We start from the raw sequence: 24,772 nt of genomic DNA, 5'->3' as shown, positions 1-24,772 counted from the left end.
AGCAGGGCCAAAAGGTGATCAGATCAGAGACAAAGGAGGCTGATCCGTGGGGAGTGTTTTCTCTGCAGCTCAACCAAGCACACACAGAGAGAATGCCCCAAACGGTCAAAACAGCAGCACTCGTCCTTAGAGACTGGGCTAAGGGTGGGTCACAATACCCACGCGGGGAGACCCCAAAAATCTGCAGGTATCCCAGTCACGATCCTGAGTGGGGATCTAACCCTTCACGCCCCAGCACTGGTGGACACAGGGTCGGAGGGGAATCTGCTGGATAGCAGATGGGCAAAGGAGGTTGGGCTCCCTCTAGTGGCCTTACTGTCACCATTGTCGGTGCGGGCACTAGATGGCACCCTTCTTCCACTAATCACACACCAGACACAGCCAGTGACATTGGTTGCATCTGGAAATCACAGGGAGGAGATTGTGTTTTATGTAACACCCTCTACCTCCTGAGTGATTTTGGGTTTCCCATGGGTGTTAAAACACAATCCCCGGATTGATTGGCCATCTGGGGTTGTGGTTCAGTGGAGCGAAACCTGCCACCGGGAGTATTTAGGATCCTCGGTTCCACCCGGTGTGACAGCTAAGGAGGAGGTAATAGTTCCCCCCAATCTGGCGGCGGTGCCAGCCGAGTACCATGACCTTGCTGAAGTCTTCAGCAAAGATCTGGCACTCACGCTGCCCCCCGCACCATCCGTACGATTGTGCCATTGATTTGATACCGGGCGCTGAGTACCCGTCCAGCAGGCTGTACAACCTCTCACGTCTGGAACGCGAATCAGTGGAGACCTACATCCGGGACTCGTTAGCTGCCAGGTTGATCCGGAACTCCACCTCCCCCATGGGTGCTGGTTTCTTTTTTGTGGGCAAGAAGGACGGTGGACTCCGTCCATGCATTGATTACAGAGGGCTGAACGAGATCACGGTTCGCAACCGATACCCATTACCTCTGTTGGATTCAGTGTTCACGCCCTTGCATGGAGCCCAAATTTTCACAAAATTGGATCTTAGGAATGCTTATCACCTGGTTCGGATCCGGGAGGGAGACGAGTGGAAGACGGCATTTAACAACCCGTTAGGTCACTTTGAGTACCTGGTCATGCCGTTCGGCCTCACCAATGCGCCCGCGACATTCCAAGCGTTGGTTAATGACGTCTTGCGGGACTTCCTGCATCGGTTTGTCTTCGTATATCTAGACGATATACTCATCTTTTCTCCGGATCCTGAGACCCATGTCAAGCATGTACGTCAGGTCCTACAGCGGTTGTTGGAGAACTGGCTGTTTGTGAAGGGCGAGAAGTGCGAGTTCCACCGCACTTCTTTGTCCTTCCTGGGGTTCATTTTCTCCTCCAACTCCGTCACCCCTGATCCGGCCAAGGTTGCGGCGGTGAGAGATTGGCCCCAACCAACAAACCGTAGGAAACTGCAACAGTTCCTCGGTTTTGCAAATTTCTACCGGAGGTTCATCAAGGGCTACAGTCAGGTAGTTAGCCCCCTGACATCCCTGACCTCCACTAACGTCCCCTTCACCTGGTCAGATCGGTGCGAAGCCGCGTTTAGGGAGTTGAAACGCTGGTTCTTGACTGCACCGGTTCTGGTGCAGCCCGATCCCAATCGCCAGTTTGTAGTTGAAGTGGACGCCTCTGACTCGGGGATAGGAGCCGTGCTATCCCAGAGCGGGGAGTCCGACAAGGTTCTCCATCCATGTGCCTACTTTTCCCGCAGGTTGACCCCGGCTGAAAGGAACTATGACGTCGGCAATCGGGAACTTCTTGCGGTGAAGGAGGCTCTTGAGGAGTGGAGACACCTGTTGGAGGGAGCATCGGTACCATTTACGGTTTTCACGGACCATCGGAACCTGGAGTACATTCGGACCACCAGGCGTCTGAACCCCAGGCAAGCCCGCTGGTCACTGTTCTTTGGGCGTTTTGACTTTCGGATCACCTACCGCCCCGGGACGAAGAACCAACGATCTGACGCCTGTCCCGGGTGCATGAAGAGGAGGTCAAGACCGAGCTGTCAGACCTGATGGAAACCATCATCCCCGAGTCCACTGTCGTGGCCACCCTCACCTGGGACGTGGAGAAGACCGTCCGGGAGGCCCAGACACGGAGCCTGGACCCGGGGACAGGTCCGAAAGACAAATTGTACGTCCCACCAGAGGCCAGGGCTGCGGTCCTTGACTTCTGTCATGGTTCCAAGCTCTCCTGTCATCCAGGGGTGAGAAGGACCGTGGCAGTGGTCCGGCAGCGCTTCTGGTGGGCGTCTATGGAAGCCGACGTCCGGGAGTATGTCCAGGCCTGCACCACCTGTGCCAGGGGCAAAGCCGACCACCACAAGGCCCAAGGCCTCCTCCAGCCTCTGCCTGTGCCTCATCGCCCCTGGTCTCATATCGGCCTGGACTTTGTCACGGGCCTCCCGCCGTCCCAGGGAAACACCACCATCTTAACGATAGTGGACCGGTTCTCCAAGGCGGCCCACTTCGTGGCCCTCCCGAAGCTCCCGACGGCCCAGGAGACTGCAGACCTCCTGGTCCACCACGTCATGCGTCTGCATGGGATTCCATCAGACATTGTCTCGGATCGTTGTCCTCAGTTCTCCTCCCAGGTCTGGTGGAGTTTCTGTAGGGAACTGGGGGCCACCGTCAGTCTCTCGTCTGGGTACCACCCCCAGACGAATGGGCAGGCAGAGCGGACTAACCAGGAACTGGAGCAGGCCCTCCGTTGCATGACCTCCGCGCCCCCGATGGCCTGGAGTGACCATCTGGCCTGGATCGAGTACGCTCATAACAGCCAAGTCTCGTCTGCCACCGTCCGGGAGTATGTCCAGGCCTGCACCACCTGTGCCAGGGGCAAAGCCGACCACCACAAGGCCCAAGGCCTCCTCCAGCCTCTGCCCGTGCCTCATCGCCCCTGGTCTCACATCGGCCTGGACTTTGTCACGGGCCTCCCGCTGTCCCAGGGCATGACTACCATCCTCACGATAGTGGACCGGTTCTCCAAGGCGGCCCACTTCGTGGCCCTCCCGAAGCTCCCAACGGCGCAGGAGACTGCAGACCTCCTGGTCCACCATGTCGTGCGTCTGCATGGGATTCCATCCGATATTGTGTCAGGCGTGGTCCTCAGTTCTCCTCTCAGGTCTGGGGGAGTTTCTGCAGGGAACTGGGGGCCACCGTGAGTCTCTCGTCCGGGTACCATCCTCAGACGAATGGACAGGCAGAGCGGGCGAACCAGGAATTGGAGCAGGCCCTCCGCTGCATGACCTCCGCGCACCTGACGGCCTGGAGCAACCATCTGGCCTGGATCGAGTATGCTCATAATAGCCAAGTATCGTCTGCTACCGGCCTCTCCCCGTTTGAGGTGTGTTTGGGGTACCAGCCCCCATTGTTCCCGCTAGTGGAGGGAGAGGTCGGGGTGCCCTCGGTCCAGGCCCATCTGAGGAGGTGCCGTCGGTTGTGGCGTACCGTCCGTTCTGCCCTGCTCAAAGCCCGGACGAGGGCCAAGAACCATGCAGACCGCCGGCGTGCCCCAGCCCTACGTATCAGCCTGGGCAGGAGGTTTGGCTTTCCACAAAAGACATTCCCCTGCAAGTGGAATCCCAGAAATTAAAGGACAGATACATTGGACCTTTCACCATACTCAAGATCCTCAGTCCAGCCGCAGTGAAGCTGAAGCTGCCAGCTTCGCTGCGGATCCACCCGGTTTTCCATGTGTCACGCATCAAACCTCGCCACATTTCACCCCTCTGTACCCCCGGACCGGCGCCGCCTCCTGCCCGGATCATCGACGGGGAGCCGGTTTGGACCGTGCGCCGGCTCCTGGACGTCCGTCGGAAGGGCCGGGGGTTCCAGTATTTGGTGGACTGGGAGGGGTATGGACCCGAAGAACACTCCTGGGTGAAGAGGAGCTTCATACTGGACCCGGCCCTCCTGGCCGACTTCTACCGGCGTCACCCGGACAAGCCTGGTCGGGCGCCAGGAGGCGCCCGTTGAGGGGGGGGGTCCTGTTGTGTGGGCCGCTGAAGAGGAGGTACTGCTGGCCCACCACCACCAGATGGCGCCTTGCTTGGAGTGCGGGCTTCAAGCACGAGAGGGCGTCGGAGCCACTGGGAGTGACAGCTGTCACTCATCATCAGCACCAGCTGTCACTCATTCAACTCATCACCATCACCATAAAGGCCGGACTGCAACTCCACCTCCTCGCCGAGAAATCAGCTACCTTGGAGGTAATTTTCTCTGCTAAACCGAAAACACTGACTAATAGTCTGAACTTCTTTGCAGCCGTTTTCCTGTGGGTGTTGCCTTATCTGTGGGATTGGCGTTTGGTGTGATCAGCGACGGCTTCGCTTCACACCCCAACCAGATAAGTGGTTAGACAGGAGCTGCACGAGTGTGTGACTGGAGGTGGAGGTGCTCCCTCCCAAAAGAACACAGACTGTGGGATTACTGAGTGTGCGTACTCACACTCACCTGTACTGTTTCTGTTCTCTGCCAGCAGTACCAGGTCTGACAGCTGGAGACGGTGACCACCTGGGGACCCAGGACTTGGCGGCTCCGGTGTTCTTCAGATCCATTGGCAGTGAGGGCCGTGTGGGATCCGGCTCGGTTCTGGACGGGCGTCTCCTATCCTTAAGCCTGCCCACACGTCACCCAACGTAATTGACTGTAGTTCCAAACTGGTTGTTGTCTGTATTCCGTTGTGCACAATTTACAACATTAAATTGTTACTGTTTGGCTTATCCATTGCCCGTTCTTTTACGCCCCCTGTTGTGGGTCCGTGTTCCTACACTTTCACAACACAAACAAACACATTCACACCCACTCGCACACTTATGGACAATGTAAAGATTCCAATCCACCTCACCCGCATGTCTTTGGATGTGGGAGGAAACCGGAGCACCCGGAGGGAACCCACACAAACACAGGGAGAACATGCAAACTCCACACAGAAAGGCCACAGGCGGGAATTGAACCCATGACTTTCTTGCTGTGAGGCAACAGTGCTAACCACTAAGCCACCATGCTGCCCACAATGTTATATATATATAAAAAATAATAATAAAATAAAACCTAGAAAGGAAGTAAAGTCTTGGGTATAGTTCACAAGAAATGAGATATATCTTCACAGATCTTTCAAGCTATTTTGTTGGAGTATAGGAAAAAATAATTTGAAATCATTTATAAACCACTCAAAAGAGGGTTTGCTATTTCTCCACTGACTACAATAAATATGATATTTGCCTTTTAGAATAATTATATTTATTATGTCAGAGACATCCATTTAAAAAAATCCATATAAAATAGTATATGAGAAATCTCAAAAGCTGGGATGTCATTTATTCTAAGTAATTTCTTATTTCTACCCAAAACGTCCACGACATGGGGCATAACAAAAACATATGTTCTAATGTTTCATCTGCTGCATTACAGAAGGTACGCAGTTCAACTTCAAGTTTAATGTTGTGTGGGCCACCGAAGAGGAGGTACTGCTGGCTCGCCACCAGAGGGCGCCCTGCCTGTTGGCGGGTTTCAGGCACGAGAGGGCGCAGTGAACTGTCTGGATCTCCAGGTGGACCTTGACAGCTGTCACTCATTACTCATCACCCAACCCATAAAGGCCTGGGAGAGACACCATAACTCTGCCGAGTTATCTGCTTACCTTTCAGGTAAACCTACTCAGCCGTTTTGTGCCGTTCGCACATTCATTGTTACGGAAATCTTTGCAGTTGTGACTTATACTTGCAGCTTGTAGCCGAGTTTGTGGAAGTTGGAGGAGTTGGCGTCTCCACTCCTCACTTCTGACTTACTGAGTATAACCATTGACACTGCACGTTCTCCAGTTTTCCTCTGCACTCTGGGAGTATCTGGATTATTTCCTCCAGGAGGATTTCTGTGAGTTTCTGTGCGGACGGGTCCGCGCGTTGGGACTCACCCGGCGCGGTGCGGCGGCACAGGAAAAACACCTCCGTGTTGATAACCATTTGTAAAATCCAGGCGGCTTTTGATGGCTTTCAGTGGAGTGAGTATATGAGAAATTGTTTAACAGCTGGACATGTTCCAACTTGTCCTTAAGGCTTCCAATGGAGGTGTTTTTCCTGTGGTGGAGCGTCGCAGCGGCTATGAGCCGACGCTGCAATCCGCTCGCATGTCTTTCATTAAAAAAATCTCGTTTAACAGTGGAATATCCGGATAAAATGCTGAAACCGACTTCTTCTGAAACTTCTCTGTTCTCTCACGACGTCCTGGATCAATAGAGCCTGAAATGTGGAGGTCTTCAGCTTGAAACAGGCTGACGACGGCGCCTGGGAGTGCTGCACGACGTCTCCCTCCGTGGGAAGTCCTTAAAGCGACAGTATCACCTCAAAATCTCTCATCAGCCGTTAAAATTTTCACCGAAAACCAGCTTAATTTTTCGAACCGTGTCCACTTCGATGTGTCTCACAGGTTTAGAAAAAATTTTGATCAAACAAAGCACCAGTCTCTCAGCAACTTCTCAGACAAAGGAATTCCGACGAGGGGCTGGACGACTCCTCCCACAAGGAGTGCTCACAGGCGAATGACGTCACCGACAGGCGTGGAAAAACTCACGCATGCACACTAGGGTTCAAGCATGTCTGACGTAAAAACATATGAATGAAATCCATATAGTTTTTGAAAAAAATAAAAAGGACCTATACTTTATGGACAGCCCTCGTATTTATTTGGAATCTCTATTGACCTTTCATTTATGCCCCCTGGCGTGGGTCCGTGCATTCACTTTTCCCAACAGGATAACTCGGCCACGTCATGGACTCCAAGGGGCGTATACCACCGAGTGAACAACCAATGGAGATGCAATGTGCGCAGGCTCCAGCAGGAGGTGCGTTGGGTGAGTTGCAGAATATTCTCACCAACCTCACTGCTTGGTTGGATTTAGTAACCGAACAGAATATACACCTCAACCGTAGGATGGAGGCTCTCACCGCTCAGGTGGAGGCGCACAGACAAGGCGCAGCTGCGGCTGTCGCAAATCAGGGAAAATCCAGTGGTCGACAACAGACCCCCCCCCCCCCCCCCCCCCCGCTTCCCCTGAAGCATACATTAGCCCCCCGGAACCGTACTGGGGTTGTGTCCTGGGAGCAGGACTCACGGCTCTTCTTGACATATACTGGGTTTATTAGGGAGTTTCGACAGGTGTTCGATCATCCCAACAGAGGCGAATCCGCTTCAAATATGCTGCTGTCGATAAGACGGGCGCCGGAGCGCAGCCGAGTATGCAGTCGACTTCCGCGTTGCGGCAGTGAAGCCGGCTGGAATTCGGTAGCGCTCCGCGCCGCCTTCATAAATGGGCTGTCTCCGGCCCTTAAGGAGCATCTGGTAGCGAAGGATCAGCCGCGGGATTTAGATGGGCTGATAGATCTGGTCATCCGGTTAGACCATCGATTTGGCTATCCACTAAAAACATACCTCTGCACACGGACTCACCCAAACTAACTGACCGGTTCATCGGCCCATTTACTATCTCAAAGGTCATCAGCCCTGCCGCAGTGAAGCTCAAACTTCCCGCTTCACTGCGGATCCATCCGGTGTTCCATGTGTCAAAGATCAAGCCATACCACACCTCGGACCTCTGCACCCCCGGACCGGCACCGCCTCCTGCCCGCGTCATCGACGGCGAGCCAGCGTGGACAGTACGTAAGCTCCTTGATGTTCGTCGGAGGGGTCGGGGGTACCAATATCTGGTGGACTGGGAGGGATACGGACCTGAAGAACGCCCCTGGGTGAAGAGGAGCTTCATCTTGGATCCAGCCCTCCTGGTGGACTTCTACCAACGACACCCCGACAAGCCGGGTCGGGCGCCAGGAGGCGCCCATTGAGGGGGGGTCCTGTTGTGTGGGCCGCCAGAGAGGAGGTACTGCTGGCTCGCCACCAGAGGGCACCCTGCCTGTTGGCGGGTTTCAGGCACGAGATAAGAAGGGACCTGAATAATCAGGTCCCTTCTTATCTTAGGGACCTCGTAGTACCATATCACCCCAATAGAGCGCTTCGCTCTCAGACTGCAGGCTTACTTGTAGTTCCTAGCGTTTGTAAGAGTAGAATGGGAGGCAGAGCCTTCAGCTTTCAGGCTCCTCTCCTGTGGAACCAGCTCCCAATTCAGATCAGGGAGACAGACACCCTCTCTACTTTTAAGATTAGGCTTAAAACTTTCCTTTTTGCTAAAGCTTATAGTTAGGGCTGGATCAGGTGACCCTGAACCATCCCTTAGTTATGCTGCTATAGACGTAGACTGCTGGGGGGTTCCCATGATGCACTGTTTCTTTCTCTTTTTGCTCTGTATGCACCACTCTGCATTTAATCATTAGTGATCGATCTCTGCTCCCCTCCACAGCATGTCTTTTTCCTGGTTCTCTCCCTCAGCCCCAACCAGTCCCAGCAGAAGACTGCCCCTCCCTGAGCCTGGTTCTGCTGGAGGTTTCTTCCTGTTAAAAGGGAGTTTTTCCTTCCCACTGTAGCCAAGTGCTTGCTCACAGGGGGTCGTTTTGACCGTTGGGGTTTTACATCATTATTGTATGGCCTTGCCTTACAATATAAAGCGCCTTGGGGCAACTGTTTGTTGTGATTTGGCGCTATATAAAAAAAAAATTGATTGATTGATTGACGAGAGGGCGCAGTGGCCTGTCTGGATCTCCAGGTGGACCTTGACAGCTGTCACTCATTACTCATCACCCAACCCATAAAGGCCTGGGAGAGACACTATAACTCTGCCGAGTTATCTGCTTACCTTTCAGGTAAACCTACTCAGCCGTTTTGTGCCGTTCACACATTCATTGTTACTGAAATCTTTGCAGTTGTGACTTATACTTGCAGCTTGTAGCCGAGTTTGTGGAAGTTGGAGTTGGCGTCTCCACTCCTCACTTCTGACTTACTGAGTATAACCATTGACACTGCATGTTCTCCAGTTTTCCTCTGCACTCTGTGAGTATCTGGATTATTTCCTCCAGGAGGATTTCTGTGAGTTACTGACTGTTTGCTGGGTGTACACACACCCACCTTAACCTGTGTTTGTTACTGCCAGCAGTACCGGATCTGACAGCTGGAGCGGTGGCCACCTGGGGATTCAGGACTTGGCTGTTCCGGTGTGTTGCAGGTCTCTGTTGGCGGTGGAACTTCGTGGGTCCCGGCTCTTCTCTGGATAGGCGTCTCCTACCCTCGGGCCTGCCCACGCATCACCGTTTTTGGATTGACAGACTAAAAGCATATTTGAGTTTTGTGCACATTTGCAAAATAAATTGTATTTCTTTGGAATCTCTATTGACCGTTCATTTACGCCCCCTGGCGTGGGTCCGTGCATTCACTTTTCCCAACATTTAAATCTATTTGTTTTATTCTGCATCTGGGTAGACTTTATAAAGTGTCTTAAAATGACTTTCCTTAATCTTTGAGGAAGTAGGTCATCTAATATATTTAGAGTGAGCTTTTACCATCATAGGCTTCATGGATAGATGATACCCAGCTTTATCTATCCATGAAGCCAGAGGATACACACCAATTAGCTAAACTGCAGGATTGTCTTACAGACAATAAAGACATGGATGACCTCTAATTTCCTGCTTTTAAACTCAGATAAAACTGAAGTTATTGTACTTGGCCCCACAAATCTTAGAAACATGGTGTCTAACCAGATCCTTACTCTGGATGGCATTACCCTTCCCTCTAGTAATACTGTGAGAAATCTTGGAGTCATTTTTGATCAGGATATGTCATTCAATGCGCATACTAAACAAATATGTAGGACTGCTTTTTTGCATTTGCGCAATATCTCTAAAATTAGAAAGGTCTTGTCTCAGAGTGATGCTGAAAAACTTATTCACGCATTTATTTCCTCTAGGCTGGACTATTGTAATTCATTATTATCAGGTTGTCCTAAAAGTTCCCTGAAAAGCCTTCAGTTAATTCAAAATGCTGCAGCTAGAGTACTGACAGGGACTAGAAGGAGAGAGCATATCTCACCCATGATGCACTGAGTGTTTCTTTCTCTTTTTACTCTGTATGTACCACTCTGTATTTAATCATTAGTGATTGATCTCTGCTCTCTTCCACAGCATGTCTTTCCCTGGTTCTCTCCCTCAGCCCCAACCAGTCCCAGCAGAAGACTGCCCCTCCCTGAGCCTGGTTCTGCTGGAGGTTTCTTCCTGTTAAAAGGGAGTTTTTCCTTCCCACTGTCGCCAAGTGCTTGCTCACAGGGGGTCGTTTTGACCGTTGGGATTTTTCCCTAATTATTGTATGGCTTTGCCTTGCAATATAAAGCACCTTGGGGCAACTGTTTGTTGTGATTTGGCGCATAAAATTGATTTGATTTGATAGGCACTGTTACCTTATCAATTACTTGTGTATTAAATCCTCTGTTGTAAATAAAATGCCTTTATCATACCAGTTTCTTCTGAATACTGAGTTCCTATTTACTGTAATCACTCTGTTGTTCCATAGAACAGATCCATGAGGGGAGAAATTATGAGTGAATATCATTTTCCAGTAATGAAGAATCTGCTTGTGGAAATTAGATAATTTAACAGGAACCTTGCACACCTCAAAATCATGTTTTAGAATGAATTCAAGCCCTCCTACTTTTTAAAATAAGGATCTCACAGTATGAAATCACATGGACTCTATCTGTGACAAATGTATTTTCAGGCATTTAATCTTAAGAGTTCCAACCATTGAATCACATTCTAAGGGCCCCTTCACACATAGTGCAAAGTGTGGATGAAGTGCACACTTAGTGCGCATGACACAGGAATCATGTGCAAACCGTGTAATGTCGTCCCTGCTGCCAATGCCTTGTACATCTGTTGCTATAACTATTTGCGCACACAAGCACCTGAAAGACAGAGTGTGCGCTGTGCGAACCCATCACACCTTCTTGCGGCAGGTGCTGGCCAAATTCCAGGTGACACACATGAACACCTAACACTGCTCGTGTTGGCACTTAGAAAATGTGTGGCCAGTCACACTCTTGGCATGGCAACAGACTGCAGGCAATCGTTGTACTGTTGTGAAATTTGTCTAAGTTCCACACGAGTGTGACTTTGCAAACACACACACTGACACGTGGGTGTGTGCGCTCCACTCATGGGAGGCGTGTCTTCTGACAGAAGCAGCTGTGGTGATCTGTCATTCTGGACATTCCGGCTACACAACACCTACTGTGTTTGAAGAGTTATGGACAAACAACTGTCCACTGTGAAGCGCGGGTGTCTGATTGCCATGCACGGAGCTGACAGCCCCCCAGGTTGAAATGGACTGTCAGATCCGAACATGCAGCGGGCGATCTGACCATCACGTCACCCACGTGAGCTCTGTTCCATGTAACGCGGTGACTGTGCTGTGGGGTGCCGTCCACAAGACATGCGTGTCAGGCAGAACACACGCGTGGCCAACTGGACACACCTGACCAGTAGATCAATCAACTCAATCAACTTTTTTCTTATATAGCGCCAAATCACAACAACAGTTGCCCCAAGGCGCTCCATATTGTAAGGCAAGGCCATACAATAATTATGAAAAACCCCAACGGTCAAAACGACCCCCTATGAGCAAGCACTTGGCAACAGTGGGAAGGAAAAACTCCCTTTAACAGGAAGAAACCTCCAGCAGAACCAGGCTCAGGGAGGGGCAGTCTTCTGCTGAGACTGGTTGGGGCTGAGGGAAAAAACCAGGAAAAAGACATGCCGTGAAGGGGGGCAGAGATCGATCACTAATGATTAAATGCAGAGTGATGCATACGGAGCAAAAAGAGAAAGAAACTGCATCATGGGAAACCCCCCACAATCTACGTCTAAAGCAGCATAACCAAGGGATGGTCCAGGGTCACCCGATCCAGCCCTAACTATAAGCCTTAGCGAAAAGGAAAGTTTTAAGCCTAATCTTAAAAGTAGAGAGGGTATCTGTCTCCCTGATCTGAATTGGGAGCTGGTTCCACAGGAGAGGAGCCTGAAAGCTGAAGGCTCTGCCTCCCATTCTACTCTTACAAACCCTAGGAACTACAAGTAAGCCCGCAGTCTGAGAGCGAAGCGCTCTAATGGGGTAATATGGTACTACGAGGTCCCTAAGATAAGATGGGACCTGATTATTCAAAACCTTATAAGTAAGAAGAAGAATTTTAAATTCTATTCTAGAATTAACAGGAAGCCAATGAAGAGAGGCCAACACGGGTGAGATATGCTCTCTCCTGCTAGTCCCCGTCAGTACTCTAGCTGCAGCATTCTGAACCAACTGAAGGCTTTTTAGGGAACTTTTAGGACAACCTGATAATAATGAATTACAATAGTCCAGCCTAGAGGAAATAAATGCATGAATTAGTTTTTCAGCATCACTCTGAGACAAGACCTTTCTGATTTTAGAGATATTGCGTAAATGCAAAAAGGCAGTCCTACATATTTGTTTAATATGCGCTTTGAATGACATATCCTGATCAAAAATGACTCCAAGATTTCTCACAGTATTACTAGAGATCAGGGAAATGCCATCCAGAGTAACGATCTGGTTAGACACCATGCTTCTAAGATTTGTGGGGCCAAGTACAATAACTTCAGTTTTATCTGAGTTTAAAAGCAGGAAATTAGAGGTCATCCATGTCTTTATGTCTGTAAGACAATCCTGCAGTTTAGCTAATTGGTGTGTATCCTCTGGCTTCATGGATAGATAAAGCTGGGTATCATCTGCGTAACAATGAAAATTTAAGCAATACTGTCTAATAATACTGCCTAAGGGAAGCATGTATAAAGTGAATAAAATTGGTCCTAGCACAGAACCTTGTGGAACTCCATAATTAACTTTAGTCTGTGAAGAAGATTCCCCATTTACATGAACAAACTGTAATCTATTAGACAAATATGATTCAAACCACCGCAGCGCAGTGCCTTTAATACCTATGACATGCTCTAATCTCTGTAATAAAATTTTATGGTCAACAGTATCAAAAGCAGCACTGAGGTCCAACAGAACAAGCACAGAGATAAGTCCACTGTCCGAAGCCATAAGAAGATCATTTGTAACCTTCACTAATGCTGTTTCTGTACTATGATGAATTCTAAAACCTGACTGAAACTCTTCAAATAGACCATTCCTCTGCAGGTGATCAGTTAGCTGTTTTACAACTACCCTCTCAAGAATCTTTGAGAGAAAAGGAAGGTTGGAAATTGGCCTATAATTAGCTAAGATAGCTGGGTCAAGTGATGGCTTTTTAAGTAATGGTTTAATTACTGCCACCTTAAAGGCCTGTGGTACATAACCAACTAACAAAGATAGATTGATCATATTTAAGATTGAAGCATTAAATAATGGTAGGACTTCCTTGAGCAGCCTGGCAGGAATGGGGTCTAATAAACATGCCGATGGTTTGGACGAAGCAACCAATGAAAATAACTCAGACAGAACAACCGGAGAGAAAGAGTCTAACCAAATACCGGCATCACTGAAAGCAGCCAAAGATAACGATACATCTTTGGGATGGTTATGAGTAATTTTTTCTCTAATAGTCAAAATTTTGTTAGCAAAGAAAGTCATGAAGTCATTACTAGTTAAAGTTAATGGAATACTCAGCTCAATAGAGCTCTGACTCTTTGTCAGCCTAGCTACAGTGCTGAAAAGAAACCTGAGGTTATTCTTATTTTCTTCAATTAGTAAGTAAGATGTGGACATGATCAGAGCACACTGCTTCTCATTCATGTAATTTCATGAGTGTATGTCTGTGACCATGGGTCATCTACAGAGGAACAGATGGATCATATTTGTATTGCTCGCTTGATAAATGCTGTGTTTTTATATGATGTGGGATTTTAATCTGTTTTGTAATACTTCCATGACCTTCTTGATATGAGGCAGCTTCCCCCAGCTTTCAAAGAACAGCTCTTGTTGTGTGGGCCACTGAAGAGGAGGTACTGCTGGCCCACCACCACAAGATGGCGCCCTGCTTGAAGTGCGGGCTTCAAGCACGAGAGGGCGTCGGAGCGACTGGGAGTGACAGCTGTCTGTCACCCATCATCCGTACCAGCTGTCACTCATCCACTACTCATCACCACCACCATAAAGGCCGGACTGCAACTCCACCTCCCCGCCAAGAAATCAGCTACCATTCAGGTCATTTCTCTGCTGAACCTGATTCGAAAATTAGTCTGATCTCTTTTGCAGCTGTTTTCCTGGGACGGATTCCCTGTCTGCTGAGTTGGCGTTTGGTGTGGACTGTGATGGCTTCGCCTCCCACCCCACCCAGATAAGTGGTTGTCTCAGGAGCTGTTTGAGTGTGTTATCGGAGGTGGAGGTTCTCCCTCCTAACTGAACACTGACTGTGGGATTACTGAGTGTGCAAACTCACACTCATCAGTACTGTTTCTGTTCTCTGCCAGCAGTACCGGGTCTGACTGCTGAAGACAGTGGCCACCTGGGGTGCAGGGCTTGGCGGCTCCGGTGTTCTTCAGATCCGTTGGTGGTGGAAGCTGTGTGGGATCCGGCTCTTCTCTCGCCAGACGTCTTCTATCTTCGAGCCTGCCCACACGTCACCTTGTGTATAATTGACATTCCACCATATTGGTATTGTCTGTACTTCGTTGTGCGATTCACAACATTAAATTGTTACTTTTTGGCTTATCCATTGTCCGTTCATTAACGCCCCCTGTTGTGGGTCCGTGTCACGACACTTTCACAACAGCTCTGTAGTTCAGTGGTAAAGTCTCTGACTGGGAACCAGAGGTTTTGAAAGGTGTGAGTTCGCATCCCAGGTGGTGTGTTTTTTTTTCTTCTTTTTTTAATTATTCCACATAAGCGGCACAATGTGGTCCCACACGTACCAACTGGTTTTTATTTCTTCCACATAAACATCGCCATGCGGTGCACCTGGCACTGTTCCTGCTGGATGGACACTGGCATGTGCATGAATTCTCGCATCGGGGTTCGTGCACGCCTGCCCGGCGGTGCAGTGTTTCATGCGCTAATTTCGAACTGTTTCTCGCTGTATTGCCGTTTTCGTCCAAACTTCCCGCTATGTGTGAAGGGGCCCTAAAAGCTTTAATAACCCTATTCTCATACTCTTTGACTAACTGTGATCTTTCAATATAATGGGTTTTGTTTTTCCATAGAAACTGAAAAATAATAGATTTTCTTTTTTATATTATTTGAAGAAACATACATGGAGTAACATGGATAAATTAATTTTGAGATACCTCCTGGTTTAGGTCAAATGACTCTACCAAAGATTGTAAGATCCCTGGTTAGCCAGCAACTTAAAGAGCTCTTTATCTTCATCTGTAATTAGTTATATTAACATCTTCTCTCCTGATAACATTTTTCCAAGATATTTTACTTCAGATGTCACTTTAACTGAAGCAAATCTCAAATCTGTACATCTATGAATGGGAAGTATTTCACATTATTGGATATTCATGGATAGCCCTGATGCTTTGGAAAATATAGAAATATTATTAAGAGCTTTGTCAAGCATATATTAATTTTTTTAGGAAGATGGCTGTGTCATCCACGAGCTGACTTATTTTAAATTTCTTATCTAAATTCTCTATCTGAATTCCTTATCTCTGGGTCATTCCAGGGTTCAAAGAAACACAACTATAAATATCAGTATAAAACATCTTGATGATATTACAATTTTTTTTACCAACACCTTCAAAGTGCAGTGCTTCTAATAAAAAAAATGTTCAACAGTGCAGAAAGCCTTATAAAAATGAAGAAATAACACCAAACTATCAGTGTCAATAAGGCCTTTACAATCGAGCATATCTAATAATGGGATGGTTGTCTGTACTTCTACCTTACATAAAGGCTGACTGACATGTGTAATTTGTTTTAACCCCTCATTTAACCTCTTTGCATAAACATGTGCCAGTAATTTGTAATCATTACACAATAAAGTTGTTGGTCTCCAATTATGCAATAAAAGTATATTTCTGTTAGGTTTTGGGATTAGTGAGATAAGACCCTGTTTCACTGTGAGAGAAAGATTATTCATTGAAATGCATTCTATAAAGGCACTGTAGACCAGCTCTCTAATATCCTCCCAAAAAAATATATAGAACTCAATGGTTAGACTATCTAGTCCTGGTGACTTACCATCAGACATCTGCAAAACTGCACTATGTAGCTCTTCAATTTCCAGGTTTTCCTCCATATAGGTTTTGAAATCATCATCCATTATCTTACTTTGTTCTCTAATTTTACTTAAAAACTGAACATATTTTTCCTCATAAAAATGGGATTTATACAAATTACAATAAAAAACTTTAATTTCTTCATTTACTTCACCCTGATCTTCAATAATGACATCATTAATAAGAAATCTATGTATTTTCTTCTTTGTCTGTCACTGTTTTTCCAGATTAAAGAAATATAATTTATTTTTTCTCCTTCCTCGATCCAACGAGCTTTTGAACAAATAAATGTTCCCTTTGCCTTATCCAAATGCATATTATCTAACTGAGATTGAAGACTATTCAATGTAATATTTTTCTCCTTTGTTACATCCATTCTGCCACATAATTTGTTGATTTCATTTGTAATGATTTGCTGTTTCTGTTTTTGCTTTGCTCTTCAAAATGTGAGGAAAGTGTCTCCAAAAACTCCACCAAGAGGTCTCAGCTACAGAGGAGACCTTCATCTGGTTAAGTGTCCTTGGGGTCCACCTTACCTGTTGTCTCTGAAAACCAACACCTGCTGCTACACAAGGATCTTTAAAGAGCAACTATTTTATTATTTGGAAAAGCCATTTCCTTTAATATTTTAACATTCAATGAATGAATCGTTAAACATGTCAATGAAGTCAAAGTTCACCTTACATTTTCCAATAGGACTCGGCACCTGCACGTAGTGCCAAAGCTGCCAGTACCTGGTTTAAGGACCATGGTATCCCTGTTCTTAATTGGCAAGCAGACTCGCCTAATCTTAACCCGATTGAAAATCTATGGGGTATTGTGAAGAGGAATATGCGACACACCAGACCCAACAATGCAAATGTACCAAGCTTGTGCAAAATTCAGAATGTGGAATTTCTGACTTGAGAGGACGCAGAACATGCGTTTATATAAATGAAGGTTGGTGTGCAGTTGTCACAGTGTTGAAGAGGACGTGCAGCCCTCAGCTGAAAACCTTTTTCATAAACTGTCACCTGTTCTATTTGCCACGGGAGTTCTCCTCATTTGTGCTGGTTGTTATTTATATCCCACCTCAGGCGTGTGTAATGGAGGCACTGCAGCAGCTCACTGACCAGCTCACAGATGTGGAGAGGAAGTATCTAGACTCCCTGCTCATCATTCTGGGAAATTTTAACAGAGCAAATCTCAGCCACAAACTCTATAAATATAGACAGCACATCACGTGTCCCACCAGGGACGCAAACATTCTTGATCACTGCTACACCACAATAAAGAACGCTTATCGCTCTGTTCCCCGTGCAGCTTTGGGACTCTCTGATCACTCTCTGATCCACCTTATTCCTACCTACAGGCAGAAATTAAAATCTGCAAAGCCTGTAGTGAAGATGGTAAAGAAGTGGACAGATGAGTCAAGGCAGGAGCTACAGCACTGATTTGACTGCACAGATTGGAGTGTCTTTGAAGCTGCATCCACAGACGTTTGTGGACAATGGTGGTTCTACACTGAATTCCTTCCTGGGCGAACAATTAGCTCCTTGGTTACTAGAGTTTCTCGTAAGCGGCAAATGTTGGTCTTTGAAACTACCTACAGATATGAAAATTCAGTTGGCTAATTACAAGGCCTAATGTTAACCTAAATGATGGATATAAATAATAACTGAGTCATTCTTCTATTGAAGCATGTGTTAATTTTATACACATTACTACTTTAATATTTGAATTTTCTTTCCTAAAATATCCACCCGAAAATGACAGAAATTTATGTTTGTGTTATATGGCTGGGGGGGCCTGGCTGCCGGTTTTGTTTGTCTTTTTGTTTTCCTCCCAGGTGGCGTGCATTTGGGACTGAGTGGCTGTGTTGCTGAGGCTGTCAGGACCTCACCCTGATCACCTGCGACTCGTCAGGACTCACAGCTGAGGTGCATCTGGATGGATTGGAGCATGTTGGCATTTAAGACTGGAGTGTACAGTGTGTATTTGCCAGAGACTCGACCTTGTGACCAGACGGGTGCGATCGTCGTCTCGGGAGCCATCTCATCAGCAGCGGATGCTGAGAAACGTCCAGGTTTGATGCACAGTCTGTGAAAGAGGAGGGGGTGAGGTCTCACGCTCGTCAGCACACTTCCTGAGGTACGTTAGATTTTGTGACTAACAGTTATACAGTCAGTAAATGTGGTGTCCCTCACACCTTATTGTATTGAGCTGTTTGTTAGTCATGTATCAGCTTCCACTGCGGTGGAGTTTTGTGAACTGGATGTTCCATGCCTGCAGGTTGGAAGCTGATCAGCAATCAAGCCAGGAAGTGTTTGCTGTTTGTACACCTTTAAGTGTTCTGTGTGTAGAGTGTGGACTCACATAATGGTTCCTTCTTTCACAGACTCGGTTGTTGCGGCCACCTGGGGGGTGTCGGCGGGGTCCTTGGGTCCGAAACAGCTTCTGGCTCCGGACCGTTAGCGCTGCTGGGAGCGCACCACGCCAGACCGCACCTTTCTGTATTATCACTGTTATGTATTAAATTCAGTTAGCCTTTGTACCGTGCTCTGCTTATTTCATACTGGGTCCTTCAAACGCTGGTCGGTTCTCCGAGCTGCGTCCGACACATAACAGTAGTCTCTGGCCAAACATCACGGACCCAGCGGTAGCAGAGACGGTGACGCGCCGGGAAGGCGGCAGCAGACGTTCAGTGGTTATCCGGATCAGTTGCGGGGCTCTCCGCCCGGAAGGTGCGTGTTTGAAACCCATTACTGGATACTAATTTGTGCTCTCTTGCAGCCGTGTTCCTGTGTTGTGCCTTATCCGTGGGTCGTGGTGGAGTGTGACTGGTGACGGCTTCGCGTCACACTCCGACCGGATAAGAGGTGTAAACGGGAGCTGCAAGAGTGCGTTTGTAATGGGTTCACGCGCACGGCGGAGCTCTGTTAGCACGGGTCGCTGGGCTTCCTGTGTTACAGTCATAGCCCCGTTTCCCCGGAGAAAGGTAACTACTGCGTCTGTTGTATCAGCTCCGGCGTTATTTAGTTGAGCACATTTTGGTTGTGTGTTGCACTCAGCTGCGCACACAAAAGCAGCTCGTTTGTTTTTTTCTGTCGCCCAAGGGGTTTTTTCATTTTTAGCACTCTGGTTCCCCCTTGTGGTGACTGAATCACGTTACCGTCAAGCTCTTGAGTAGGAACAGGTGTGTTCCATTTGGTTGAGCTTGACGGTATAACTCACTGATTTGTTTTGTGTGGGTGTTTTTTGAGTTGGTTTTTGTGTGGGCTTTTCTTTTTTGTTGTCCACTATTTGTGTGGGGGTGTGACCCTGTAGCCTTTGCAAAAAACAAAAAAAAAACACAAAGAGAACAGGGACCCAAACAACTGTGTGTTGGTCTTTTTTTTTTTTCCTTTGTTTCTTTTTGTTTCACATCCCCAGGGTTGGATGGTACGGTCCCCTGGGGGGTGATGGGGTGGTCTTTGGGTTGTTTTTTCTCTTTGTTTTTTGTTATGCCCTCTCTTCTCCTCTGACTCCAGCCGGGTGTGCCGTAGTGTCGGCATTGCTGGAGGGGTGCAGTTAGGTTGTGCTGGGCGTTTCCCAGGTAGCCTCTGCACCCGGGAGGGGAGGGGGGGGGGTTTGGGTTTTTTTTTTGTTTTCCCTCCCCCAGTTTCCGCCCTCAGGGTTTGACTGTGGTGTCCTCTGGGGGGGAACGGGCGTTGGGTCCATCTAGCCGTGGACGGCCGGGGCTGGGTCCATTAGTCATGCGGGGAGGCGTCTCCTGGGGTTGACGAGTGGTCCTCTGGGGGGCGCTGGTGGTCCCCGTGGGTGACGTTGGATCCCAGAGGGACCTCGGCCGTGGTTATTACTCCTGGAGCTGGCGGGTGGCCCTCTGGGGGGTGTTGGTCCCTACGTGTCGTTTGGGGGGGAGGAGGGGGGGTATTTTGGCATTTGTTTGTGGGCTTGGGTTGGGTTGTTTTTCCTTTCTCCCCTTCCCTGGGGTTTGATGGGACGGTCCCCTGGGGCGGGGGGGATGTTTTGGTTGTTTTGTTTTCTGACTAATCACACATGTTTGGTTAAAGGCTGACCGCACAGGTGTAGGAACTCCTGGCCACACCTGTGCTGAGACTGTCAAACAAGGGCAAAGATGCAGCCAGTTCAACCAGTCTGTTGGAGGACGAACGCAGATGCGGTTTCCAGCCATGGTCCCTGGAGGGGGGGGTGTTTCTCCTGGGCCAGGTGTGTGTGGTCGCCGGGAGGCTTCCCGTGAGGGTGGGGTACTGTTATATGGCTGGGGGGGCCTGGCTGCCGGTTTTGTTTCTTTTTGTTTTCCTCCCAGGTGGCGTGCATTTGGGACTGAGTGGCTGTGTTGCTGAGGCTGTCAGGACCTCACCCTGATCACCTGCGACTCGTCAGGACTCACAGCTGAGGTGCATCTGGATGGATTGGAGCATGTTGGCATTTAAGACTGGAGTGCACAGTGTGTATTTGCCAGAGACTCGACCTTGTGACCAGACGGGTGAGATCGTCGTCTCGGGAGCCATCTCATCAGCAGCGGATGCTGAGAAACGTCCAGGTTTGATGCACAGTCTGTGAAAGAGGAGGGGGTGAGGTCTCACGCTCGTCAGCACACTTCCTGAGGTACGTTAGATTTTGTGACTAACAGTTATACAGTCAGTAAATGTGGTGTCCCTCACACCTTATTGTATTGAGCTGTTTGTTAGTCATGTATCAGCTTCCACTGCGGTGGAGTTTTGTGAACTGGATGTTCCATGCCTGCAGGTTGGAAGCTGATCAGCAATCAAGCCAGGAAGTGTTTGCTGTTTGTACACCTTTAAGTGTTCTGTGTGTAGAGTGTGGACTCACATAATGGTTCCTTCTTTCACAGACTCGGTTGTTGCGGCCACCTGGGGGGTGTCGGCGGGGTCCTTGGGTCCGAAACAGCTTCTGGCTCCGGACCGTTAGCGCTGCTGGGAGCGCACCACGCCAGACCGCACCTTTCTGTATTATCACTGTTATGTATTAAATTCAGTTAGCCTTTGTACCGTGCTCTGCTTATTTCATACTGGGTCCTTCAAACGCTGGTCGGTTCTCCGAGCTGCGTCCGACACATAACAGTTTGCACTAGTTAGAATAGAATAGAAACTTTATTGTCATTGCACATATATACATGCATACAAGAAAACTTGTCCTATTTTGATTTAACCCATCCTAATGACAGTTAGACACAATCCAACCACTAGGAGCAGTGGGAAGCCACAGTCCGGCCCCCAGGGACCAACTCCAGATAGATGCTGCCTTGGTCAGGAGGAAAAAAAGGAGCAGCCCGTAAATAAGCAAGTTAAAGAATTACTTTAATTACCTGTAACTCAGCTTCAGCCAATTTACCGCACAATGTCTCATAAATAATAATAATAATACATAATTAGTTGTAGTAGTAGTGCATTCCTCTGACAAAATCCAACTTGTGCTGTTTAGCATTATGTAAAATAATAATTGTAAAAAGCCTGACAATTTCTCTGATCATTTTGACTAGAATTTTATGGTGAAATTAGATCTCATGTTTGACCGAATTATTGTTGAATAAGTACACCAATTTAGCAAGCATCATAGCAAGAAGGTTAACAAACGTGTTACACCACTAATTAACATTCATGATATGGATACCGTACTCATACAGAGAGAACACATTTGCATACCTTTATCCTTTCTCATTTTCTTCTTTTCTTTTTTCCTGAATTGGGCAACTGATGGCTTTGACCGTTTTCTTCCCCACCCCGTCTCCCCCGCCTCACTCACGACCAGAAGTCAAGACTAAACCAATTCACCTGGGTGGCCATATTATCATTTTGTATCACCTATTTTTATTAGCCATTTCACACAATTCAGAAAAGTGTGCAGGAATTATAGGTCTGTATTTGTAATATTATGGATGAGATGTGCGTTATTTGGAAGAAAGTCGAGGTGTAACTGACTTTAGACTTTAGCCCACCAACCCCCACCCACCCATTGTCCCTTCCACTGGAGAAACCCAGAGGTGAACTGTTTCCCAGCATGCTCCTCCCCTTTCTCACATTGCTTCTGTGTACCATCTTTCTCAGCAAGCAAGGGTGCCTGTGCAGCTGCAGGGGGCGCCAATTTGCCAATTCCACACAGTGACAAGAAGACAGCTTTGCAGTGCAGATGATTTTTTTTTTTATAACTGCTTGTACCCACAGTGCCACGACTGCCTGGTTTACCTGTACCAAAAACCGCTGCTGTTCATGGATTTTGTGCCACTGTGACATCTTACATCAGTTTTTGTGAGGATCTGTGTGTGCAGACAAAAGCTTTTGGTCACACATGTTCACTTTCGAATTGTCTTATTTATGAATTTTTGGTTCGTGTTGAGTCTGTGTGCTGAATAAATTTATTCATTCAGAAACCTTCTGCACATACAGTAACAATAAACCTTGGTTTACTGTGAAACTGAGGCTGCTCTTCCAGGCCAAGGAAGAGGCTTAGAGAAGGGGGGTGGCAGGATCCTGTAGAAGAAGGTCAGGAACATGCTGACAAAGGAGATCAGAGTAACGAAGAGGAGCTACTCTGATGAAACTCTGAAAAAACTGATGAAACTCTGAAAAAACCGTTCTCACCCAAAGATCCTGATGGTGGTATTGTCCGTAAATTTCAGGAGTTTAACAGAGGGGTTCCCTGAGCTGCAGTCATTCATGTAGAGGGGGAATAGCAGTGCAGAAAGCACACACCCCTAAGGGGCACCAGTGCTGATTGCCCATATGATGCTCCCCAGCTTCACCTCCTGTGTCCTGTCAGTCAGGAAGTTGGAGATCCACTGACAGGTGGGAGCTGGCACAGAGAGGTTGGACAATATTGGAGAATGTTGGGGATGATGGTGTTGAATGCCAAGCTGAAGTCCATGAACATAATCCTCATGTACGTCCCTGCAAAGTCCAGGTTTTGCAAGATTTCAGTTTGGAATTTTGCACAAGCCTGGTAGAAACGGAACCCATACTCCTGTGGAATGGCTGAACCAAGTCATGAGCATGGCTAATAGGGGCTTTGCAATGACAGTAAGAGGCATGATCGATGCACGGTTACTGTACGGGTGATGTGTTTCAGAAGTACATCACAAGTACTCTACACTTGCTATTTGTATATCTTACTTTCCACCCATATGTGTGGCTTGCACACAAAGCATGCAACACAAGTGCCAAGACACTGGGTATGTTGGGAAGATCATGCACCATGTAGCAATAGAGCAGGGAAGAAGAAAGCACTGCCAGGATTATATTCCATAGTACACACCAGACTTCCCTCCCCCAACCCAGCCTATGTAGACAGTAGGGCACACGTTACATCTTGGCGCTGTAGTTTGATGCAACATTTTTCCAGCCTATGGTAAATCCCCATTTCCAAAACACATTATGCTCCACTTAACAACAAATAAAATTTATTGCCGCAATTTCAAATTACAGATTATACATAAAAGGACTTTAGGTTTAAAAAAGCCAATCAGTTATTCACAGGCAATAAGCAAGCAATTGCAATGGCAAAGGAAATTCCTCCAACTGATCAGTCACTTTTGTAAAAAGTAAACAGTGGGTAGGCTTATGGTGCATGGGTTTTTTAAAAAAAGAGATAAGATGTGATCAATGGTGGTGAGTGCCAGTGTCGCAGACTGTACGGTCCGCTCTAATGCAGCACAGATCAACAGTGGGTGTTTTCACTTGTGTAGTACCTTGGACAACAGTGCAGCCTTGAGGCTCTTGACACAAGGATGCATCATGATTCTGCATCCTAAAAACTCTACAAATGATGCTCATTTCGATTGTAAATGTAAATGAGCATTGTTGGCAGAGTCCAACAAATCAGACAGTTCTGTGCAAAGAAATATCAGTATGGGAAACTTGGGCAAAGTGTCATGGGTGTAGCAAAAGGGGCTGTTTTTGTGCACGCTGATGTGGAATGATAGTCTGGAAGATGGTGATGCAAATGGCTGTGGTTTGATTTCTAGTTATTTTAATGTGATTCCACCTCGAATAATGTGACACAGAGGTTTTTTTTTATATAAAAGAGAAGAGATGTGATCAGATTTGACTTCCATGGTGATGAGTGCCAGAGCACTGTGCTATAATGCGGCATAGCCCCATAGTGGCCATTTTCACACTTTCAGCACCTTGAACAGCGGTGCAGCCTCGAGGCTCATATCAAAATGATGAGTTATATCCACACAAGCTATTTTTATTGGTGTAATATTGAATGATTTTCAAGAATAAAGCCGTGGAAACAAATGTATGCACAGTGCGTACAAGATAACAGTTGATGGTGCCAATGGCTGTCGCCATACCACCACAAAGTCTAAGGATGTTGGACCTCGACAGGCAGATGACAGAAGCTGAGAGAGAAGCACGGAGTGATATTGAACAAAGATGAGGGACACAAATTGTAACATGAGGCAGCAGAGGTGGTAGTGGATCTCCATTTATACACACCCCTGGCTTGCATCACACACTACTCAGGAGTGATTGGCACGTGCTAACCACCTGCCTCACAGGGGCAGCCTGTACTTCTGGCTTACGGAAGTGGTAATTTGCAAGTCACACTCACTGCTCATGTGCTGAGTTCGCACTGATCATGTGATCAATATACCCAGGGGTTGAATTAGTAT

General features: G+C 47.6%; 1 protein-coding gene across 1 annotated transcript in view; it reads left to right on the top strand.

The window, feature by feature from the left end:
* The window catches only part of LOC117529129 (thyrotropin receptor-like), a 57,428-nt gene that overhangs the window by 8,087 nt on the left and 24,569 nt on the right, over positions 1 to 24,772 (top strand). Inside the window, exon 2 of the mRNA XM_034191831.1 lies at positions 17,211 to 17,522. Within this exon, the coding sequence (XP_034047722.1) occupies positions 17,211 to 17,522 (312 nt within the window). The remainder of the gene's footprint in view (positions 1 to 17,210; positions 17,523 to 24,772) is intronic.

The sequence above is a fragment of the Thalassophryne amazonica genome, chromosome 17 (assembly GCF_902500255.1).
Source record: "Thalassophryne amazonica chromosome 17, fThaAma1.1, whole genome shotgun sequence".
Classification (NCBI taxonomy): domain Eukaryota; kingdom Metazoa; phylum Chordata; class Actinopteri; order Batrachoidiformes; family Batrachoididae; genus Thalassophryne; species Thalassophryne amazonica.
The sequence above is the reverse complement of the archived record's forward strand: the minus strand, read 5'-3'. Positions and strand labels throughout refer to the sequence as shown.